The sequence below is a fragment of the Phycodurus eques genome, chromosome 14 (assembly GCF_024500275.1).
Source record: "Phycodurus eques isolate BA_2022a chromosome 14, UOR_Pequ_1.1, whole genome shotgun sequence".
Taxonomy (NCBI): domain Eukaryota; kingdom Metazoa; phylum Chordata; class Actinopteri; order Syngnathiformes; family Syngnathidae; genus Phycodurus; species Phycodurus eques.
Window position 1 is genome coordinate 24,223,204 of NC_084538.1, and position 9,083 is coordinate 24,232,286.

Here is a 9,083-nt window from a genome sequence, read left to right on the forward strand (position 1 = left end):
GGAGGTTTTCACTCAAAATCTCACGATACATGGCCCCATTCCGTATTTCCTTTACATGGATCAGTCGTCCTGGTCCCTTTGCAGAAAAACAGCCCCAAAGCATGATGTTTCCACCTCCATGCTTCACAGTAGATATGGTGTTCTTTGGATGCAACTCAGCATTCTTTCTCCTCCAAACACGACAAGTTGAGTTTCTACCAAAAAGTTCTATTTGGTTTCATCTGACCATTCTCCCAATCCTCTTCTGGATCATCCAAATGCTCTCTCGCAAACTTCAGATGGGCCTGGACATGAACTGACTTAAGCACGGCACTGCAGGTTTTGAGTGGCGTAGTGTGTTACTGATTGTAGCTTTTGTTACTTCGGTCCCAGCTCTCAGCAGGTCATTCACTCGGTCCGCCAGTGTGGTTCTGGGATTTTTGCTCACCGTTCTTGTGATCATTTTGGCCCCACAGGAGAGAGCTTGCGTGGAGCCACAGATCATGGTAGGGAGGTTATCAGTGGTCTTGTATGTCTTCCATTTTCTAATAATTGCTCCCACAGTTGATTTCTTCACACCGAGCTGCTTACCGATTGTAGATTCAGTCTTCCCAGCCTGGTGCAGGTCTACAATTTTGTTTCTAGTGTCCTTTGACAGCTCTTTGGTCTTGGCCATCATGGAGTGTGACTGTCTGAGGTTGTGGACAGGTGTCTTTTATACTGATGAGTTCAAACAGGTGCCATTAATACAGGTAACGAGTGGAGGACAGAGGAGCCTCTTAAAGAAGTTACAGGTCTGTGAGAGCCAGAAATCTTCCTTGTTTGTGTAGGTGACCAAACACTTATTTTCCACCACAATTTGCTAATAAATTCTTTAAAAATCAGGCAATGTGATTTTCTCTCTCATTTTGTTTCTCATAGGTGAGGTATACTTATGATGAAAATTAATCATCTTTTTAAAGTGGGAGAACCTGGGCAATTGGTGGGTGACTAAATAGTTTTTTGCCCCACTGTAATTTCAATAAGTTGGTAGCTCTGCAGTCATAGCCACAAATAAAATTGTATTCATAATATAGTATTAATAGTTTCATAATTAATAATTGGTGGGTTTGATTTATTTTTATAGTTTAATAAATGTAAAATGTTTTGTGTTGCATTTTTTTTTGTATGTAAAGCGCTTAGAAATAAAGTTTAGTTCCCCCCCCCCCCCCCCACCCTCCCATGTTTCGGCTTTGGTTCCTCATTCTTGGTTTTCAGTTTCAGTCAAGAATTTTCATTTCGGTGCATCACAAACACCCAAGCTTACATAGTTACATAAATGCAAGTATACATACAGACATGATGTACATTATTATTATTGTGAAGTGTACATTAGTACACTTATCTACACATCCCCTAATGAGACGTGGAAAAAAAACAAAGGCAAGAAAACATTTCCGACAGCGCAAAACTTTCACGCATGTTAATGTACTTTGTAATTACATTAACATGAGTGGTCAGCAAAACACACATACATACATACATACATACATAGATGTTGTTTTCCATGTCCCCTTGGGGCACAGGTGTCAAACTGGTGGACCGCGGGCCAGATCCGGCCCGCCACATCATTTTATTTGGCCCGCGGAAGCAAATCAAAATTGCTCATTGTGTTCTGGTGTAATACCCTTGAGATATTTGCAAGCATTTTTTTGTTACCAATCCCCCTTTGAAAAGAAATGTAATAGTTGAAAAACATGTTTTTATAGGCTTCTGATTTCAAAACGGGTTATTCCGTCTACTGTATGTAATTACAGTATAGGAGGTAATCTTTCATTTATATAGGTTCACAGTCGTAGCGGCCCTCCGAGGGAAGTCATAACTACGATGAGGCCCGTGACAAAAAGGAGTTTGACACCCCTGCCTTAGGGGCTCTGCACTCATCATCTTTTAACTCACCAACATATTCATCCATGTTGAATGTTTTCACAAATTTGAACGATAGAGCGCCACATCTGTAATATTCAATTAACTTCTGGTAACAGCCATATGGAGTGCTCCCTGCAAGAAAAAGAGGCACATATTTTCTTTCATTTATCATGTTCGTTCATGAACACAAGACATCCACCGCAAAGACACCTACCTGTAGGAAGACCGAGGGTGAAGAAATTGCTGGCGCTGGGTTTAAACTGGATTATTCTGTTCCGAATATATTTGGCTGCCCACTCACTGGCCAGGTCATAATCGTCCAGAATCACCAACCTCATTGTGTCCACTGTACTAAATAAACAAACAGTGCAGAGTTTGGTGAAATAACCATTCAATTCAACCCGAACCCTCAAATTAACTTGTGGCAAAAGCGGTTTGTTTTAGTATGGACTAAAACAATTATCCCCAAATAAAATCGATTTTCAGATGTTAGCATCGTCGCGCTGCTCAAGTCAGCAAGCTATGAGAGGAACTCGCTCGACGTATTATAAACTCTTAAAATAGTATTATAAACTCTTAACATAGCTCGTAATGACTCGATGAGATTCCCCAAACTCGTCTGGCACAACAGGATAGCGTGTGTCAAACGTGGCGGGTGTTTACCAGATGAAATGTCCTGCCGATCAACAAAGTGCTATTTGTTTTTTGGTTTTTTTGCTCCATAAATCAGGTGACGCCAAGACTGTCACGTGATCATCAGCTGCCCACGTGACTTGTTGGACATGGCATTACGGTAATTAACCGTAACACAAAATATCCAAGAAAATGCAGCAGCATATTAAGATCACTTGAATTACATTATTGGTTTTATTACATTTGGAGATTCTGTATTTTCTTCCTTTCAACAGTATATGAATAATAAAATCGGTTTTAGTAATGCTTAAATGATTTGTTTATTTTTACCTTTACCAATACCCAGACCCGTCGCCTGACCTCAGTCGAGGGGCACATCAAATTCAGGGTAATGAGTATTCATTACCCTACAGACTATAGCCTTCATATTTTCGATAAACCCGTAGCCTGCTCTATGCTAACTGAAACACGTAATCATCATGTTAAACCTAACCGACGGCAATTATGACCAGCGACAACACCAGTCCTAGGGTCAGCCCAAGGAGACGGGTCTGCCAATACCTACCTGGTAGTTCGTCACTGTCAGCGTAAATGTGAGCTCCTCAGAGAAGGTTGAGGGCCAGGACAGAGCAACAGACTACTACTATGTTAGAACTGCAACACATCATTTGGAATTTGATACCCACTGTTTCAAAATTAAGATGTTTTCCTGTCAGCACCTCCAAACCTGAGGCCATGGTCCTCAGTTGGAAAAGGGAGGCGTGCCCTCTCCAGGTCGGGGATGAGATCCTGCCCCAAACGGAGGAGTTCAAGTATCTTGGGGTCTCGTTCACGAGTGAGGGAAGAAAGGAACGGGAGATCAACAGGCAGATCGGTGCAGCCTCTGCAGTGATGCGGACTTTGTATCGATCCGTTGTGGTAAAGAAGGAGCGAAGCCGAAAGTCTCAATTTACCGGTCGATCTACGTTCCTACCCTCACCTGTGGTCACGAGCTGTGGGTCGTGACCGAAAGAACAAGATCCCGGATACAAGCGGCCGAAATGAGTTTCCTCCGCAGGGGTGTCCGGGCTCTCCCTTAGCAATAGGTTGAGAAGCTCGGTCATCCGGGAGGATCTCAGAGTAGAGCCTCTGCTCCTCCACATTGATAGGAGCCAGATGAGGTGGCTGGGGCATCTGATTCGGATGCCTCCCGGACGCCTCCCTGGTGAGGTGTTCCGGGCACGTCCCACCGGGAGGAGACCCCGGGGACGAGCCGGGAGACGCCAGAGAAACCACGTCTCTCGGCTGGTCTGGGAACGCCTCAGGATCCCCCCCAGAAGAGCTGGATGAAGTGGCTGGGGAGTGGGAAGTCTGGGCGCCGCTGCTAAAGCTACTGCCCCTGTGACCTGATCTCGGATAAGCAGTGAAAAAATGGACAGGTGATTTTAGTTCTCAAGTTGGCAGACTACTGACGGAATTATACTGTATGCCTTTGTACATAAATATACATATATACGTGGCCCCTCTTCAGCATTTCTTAAATTTAGCCTAAGATCATCTTTTTTCAAGATCATTTAATAGCCTTTTTAACTGTGGTTCCTTTAAGAGTTATTTTTTGTTATTCTCTATATGGCTAAGACATACGGGTAAGTTAAATTGGCAATATGGCTTCTTGAATTTTAATTGAATACCTTTTGAAGGCAAATCAATTGAATATTCTTGAATGGCACGTCTCTTCCCTGACATAAACCAAATACAGCAAGCATATTCTTCACTTACTGAAGACAAAAATGAAGTCAGCAGGACCCACAAACAGAAAATGAAGGTGGCTGCAGTGAAGGCCTGGCAAAGTATCGAAGGAAAGCAACTCAGAAATTGGTGGTTCCTGGACTGCAGACTCAGGCACTCGTTTCTTTCAATATTCAAGAAATATGGCTAGATTTACGGTGATATTAAATAGTGTGCCTTCTTTGTGTTCTACAAAAAACGCTGCAAGTCCTAATCAGTCAATGGCATAATTCTGTGTCAAGAGCCTAAAATTTAAACATTGCGTCATTTAAATTCCACTGTGGTGGCGTATAAAGGCAAAAACAAACATTGTAGTCTCATTCACACAAAAGGTTAGGTTTAGAAAGTAGTACAACTAATCTATGGTTGTTGCTCTGGAACCTTTTGCAAATCTCCACAGAGGATAACTGGAGTTCAGACAGAATGACTATCAGGTTCTTGGTTGACACAATCAAAACCCTCCCCACCTCTATAAAGAACTTGTCGACCAAACTACTGTCCAAACTACAGTATAGCGGCTACTATACTGTTGGAAACATTAGTTGGAGTGTTGCCATTCTTTTTTTCTCCAAGCTTTTCATGATCCTTCAAAAGGTTTGCGCCTTTCCAAATTTCAAATCTTGTTTTGATGCTGCAAACAATAAAACAATGCTGAGCAACAATTTGGGTTCCAAGAGGACAGTTTATGCAGTGTACTACTCGGGATCATTTGAGCATAAACCTTGGACAAATTAATTACCCAAGAAAGATATTTGGCTTTAAATTTTAATGTTGCACATAGAATAAAATATGCACACTACATGGTTAATGGTTATTGTTGTGGAACCATTTTTGTCCATAACTTGAGCCTGGAGTGAAAACTGGCTGTTTTCAAGGAAGTTGGTGAAGGTTCCATCTGGACACAGGAGACCGAGAACACCAGGCCAGGCCAAGTGTTCAAATGTCCAAATCACTCTCTCTTCTTGTAGTCCTCCAGGTGGGCCAGGATCCATCCAGATGGTCCCAGGATGGCCAAGGCGAACAAACCCAATCCAATGAGAGTTTCCTGGATGCCAAAAAGATGTAACTGTCAAATATGAGCTACGCTCTCACACAGATCACCCATATATTGCAGATACTGCTTTAATTGCAATGTATGTGGTCCCTGTGACTCTAGTACTTATCCCTCTGTTTGGACTTAGTATAGAACTACCAGAGATATGATAAACAACGCTGGGCGACTAATCGAAATTTAATCGTGATTTGGCTTTTTGCTTCTACAGATCATAAAAACAATCGACGAAAAGTTATTATTGTGCCACACGGCACGGTGTGTATCCAAGTTCCTGTGTTGTAAGAGCAAACTGAATGCACCTGTGTTGCTTGCAGCAGCAAGCGTATGACGCATGGTATTCTGCTATCCGAGAGCGTGCTTAAGCCATTTATTGACACTACAGTTGAAGTTTACCTGTAAAACGTAACGTGCAAAAAAAATAATTACTCAGATTGTATATTTAAATACAACACAATGCTAATAATTAGCATTAAAGAGGTGCCAGGGGAGAGGGGACGAGGAAGACCAATCCGTCCGTTTTCCGTACCGCTTATTAGGGGGCTGAAGCCCATCACAGCCGACTCTGGGCGAGAGGCGGGGCACACCCTAAATTGGTCACCAGCCAATTGCAGGGCGCATATAGAGAAACAACCACTCACACCAACGGACAATTAAAAGTCTCCAATTGACCTACCATGCATGGTTCTAGCATGTGGGAGGAAACCGGAGTACCCGGAGAAAACCCACACACATGCAAGACTACCACCTCAAATTGAAAAAAAAAAAATATATATATACATACATATACATACACACACACACACAGTGGGTATTGAAAGTATTCAGACCCCTTCAATTTTTCACTGTTATATTGCAGCCATTTGCTAAAACCAAGTTCATTTTTTTCCTCAATGTGCACAGAGCACCCCATATTGACAGAAAAAAAACGGAATTGACATTTTTTGTAGATTAACAAAAAAAAAGAAAAACTGAAATATCACACAGCCATAAGGATTCAGACCCTTTGCTCAGTATTTAGTAGAAGCACACTTTTGAGCTAATACAGCCATGAGTCTTTTTGGGAATGAAAGTTTTTACCCTTGGATTTGGGGATCCTCTGCCATGCCTCCTTGCAGATCCTCTCCAGTTGTCAGGTTGGATGGTGAACGTTGGTGGACAGCCATTTTCAGGTCTCTCCAGAGATGCTCAATCGGGTTTAAGTTAGGGCTCTGGCTGCGCCATTCAAGAACAGTCATTATTATTATCGTTATTTTAGCTGTGTGCTTACGGTTATTGTCTTGTTGGAAGGTGACCCTTCGGCCCAGTCTGAGGTCCTGAGCACTCCGGAGAAGGTTTTCGGCCAGGATATCCCTGTACTTGGCCCCGCATTCATCTTTCCTTCGATTGCAACCAGTCATCCTGTTCCTGCAGCTGAAAAACACCCCCACAGCATGATGCTGCCACCACCATTCTTCACTGTTGGGACTGTATTGGCCAGGTGATGAGCACTGACTGGTTTTCTCCACACATACGGCTTAGAATTAAGGCCAAAAAGTTCCAACTTGGTCTCATCAGACCCGAGAATCTTATTTCTCACCATCTTGGAGTCCTTCAGGTGTTTTTTAGGAAACTCCATGCGGGCTTTCATGTGTCTTGCACTGAGGAGAGGCTTCCGTCGGGCCACTCTGCCATAAAGCTCCCACATGTGGACGGGTGCAGTGATGGTTGATTTTCTAGAACTTTCTCCCACCACCCTGACTACATCTTTGGGGATCAGCCACAGTTATCTTTGGGTTCTTCTTTACCCCTCTCACTCAGGCTCTTCTCCCCCAATTGCTCAGTTTGGCCGCACCGCCAGCTCTAGGAAGGGTTCTGGTCATCCCTAACGTCTTCCATTTCAGGATTAAGGAGGTCATTGTGCTGTTAGTAACCTTAAGTGCAGCAGAATGTTTTTTTGTAACCTTGGCCAGATCTGTGCCTTGCCACAATTCTGTCTCTGAGCTCTTCAGGCAGTTCCTTTGACCTCATGATGCTCTGACATGCAACTGCGAGCTGTAAGGTCTTATATAGACAGGTGTGTGGCTTTCCTAATCAAGTCCAATCAGTATAATCAAACACAGCTGGCGCTCCAATGAAGGTGTACAACCATTTCAAGGATGATCAGAAGAAATGGACAGCACCCGAGTTCAATATATGAGTGGCACAGCAAAGGGTCTGAATACACATGGCTGTGATATTTCAGTTTTTCTTGTTTAATAAATCTGCAAAAAAATCAATAATTCTGTTTTTTTTTTTCTGTCTATGGGGTGCTGTGTGTACATTAAGGAGGAACAAAATTACTTCAATTATTTTAGCAAATGGCTGCAATATAACAAAGTGAAAAATTGAATGGGTCTGAATACTTTCCAAACCCACTGTGTGTGTGTGTGTGTGTATATATATATTTTATATATATATATATATATATATATATATATATATAATTCATTTAATGTTCACCATTATGGTGGTGCTTGGAGAGCCAAGTATTTTGTTTTTCCTGGAGGTGGTACTTGATGTCAAAGGTTTAAGAAGCACTGCTTTAACCATATGCGTTAGTTCCGCGTTCATCAACAGCCTCACAGTCGTGCTACCAAAAGGTTCATAGCCAGTAAAGTAACAGGAATCTACGTATGAGGATGGAATAAATATTAAAAATGCCACGGCAATGTGTCGTTAAGGAACACAGACCAGCGAATCTTGCTCGGGTCAACTTTAAGTGTATTATCGTTATTCTAAGTAAAATGCCAAGATTATAAAATGACATCAAAATACGGTAATAGCGTACGAAAATGACTCCTTTGTTACACTGAAAAATAAAATATCGATACACTTAAAAGTAGATCGCCTTCGAAATACACCAGTTGTGACCTCGTCAGTCAAGGACGGCGAACGGCTACATGCTAGCAAGGAACGTCATGCTAGTAGAGAACTTACCACAGTGCCTATCTTCTCCTTGGCAGGTCTAGTGTAGACATTTGCCCTCTGACAAACAGTGTGTCCCCGCAGGACGGGTGCAGCACGGCAAGCGACGGTTCGCAGAAGCCCGGACATATTTGTGAGCCTTCTGTAATGACCAGCGAGAACGTCCTATGGTGGGCGCTGTAAGCTGCTCGCCGAACTTGGCGACTGCTTGAGGTCACTTCCGTTCATTGCAGCACCGAAACTCCAATTGAATTGTTCAATGCCGCCTACTGTCCTGGAGGGGGATGGCTGCAGCTGCAACTTCGCAGACGATGGTCACAATGACAAACTGCGCATCACGCAGATGATGGGAAGATGACTTTGGAAATATAGTTGGTTACAATTACAAGTTACACCGCTGAAAATTGGAGTGGAACTGTTTCAACTGCTTTTTCAAAGCAATCAAACTGATGACATTTGATTACTTTTATTAACTTTGAATAAATGATGCATCAACATGGTGTATTACATGTTGATCCTAAAACAAAACAAAAATAGATTAAACACAATAACTCGTTATTTGTGAATTAACCACATATTTACTCTTTACACAGACAATAAAATGATAACAAAACATGATGAAATGCACGTAATGAATTTTAAAAAATTGCTTGTTATATGTGTGCATATATATATATATATATATATATATATATATATATATATATATATATATATATATATATATATTTGATCCTTATCACTATTCTTTATGAGTTACTAGTGTGGTATGTATTTGGCAGGGCTATACTGTATGTGT

The 9,083-nt window shown here is 42.1% G+C and overlaps 2 protein-coding genes across 5 annotated transcripts in view; both read right to left on the bottom strand.

Annotated features, from left to right (window-relative positions):
- Positions 1-2,628, bottom strand: part of LOC133412488 (glucosamine-6-phosphate isomerase 2) — a 49,793-nt gene extending 47,165 nt beyond the window's left edge. For all 4 annotated transcript variants that reach the window (XR_009769773.1, XM_061695745.1, XM_061695743.1 and 1 more), the window contains exons 1-3: positions 2,551-2,628; positions 2,102-2,238; positions 1,918-2,019 (exon numbers count right to left, since the gene is read on the bottom strand). Coding sequence is in view for 3 of the 4 variants with exons in the window: in XM_061695745.1 (XP_061551729.1) it covers positions 1,918-2,019; positions 2,102-2,225 (226 nt within the window). In the remaining variant the exon portion in view is untranslated. The remainder of the gene's footprint in view (positions 1-1,917; positions 2,020-2,101; positions 2,239-2,550) is intronic.
- Positions 2,629-5,036: 2,408 nt separating this feature from the next.
- Positions 5,037-8,494, bottom strand: LOC133412834 (cytochrome c oxidase subunit 8A, mitochondrial-like). The gene is made up of 2 exons (XM_061696503.1): positions 8,297-8,494; positions 5,037-5,332 (listed from the first exon to the last, which is right to left on the bottom strand). The coding sequence occupies exons 1-2, from the start codon at positions 8,411-8,413 to the stop codon at positions 5,237-5,239; spliced, it is 213 nt and encodes a 70-aa protein (XP_061552487.1). The 5' UTR covers positions 8,414-8,494; the 3' UTR covers positions 5,037-5,236.
- Positions 8,495-9,083: the final 589 nt, after the last annotated feature.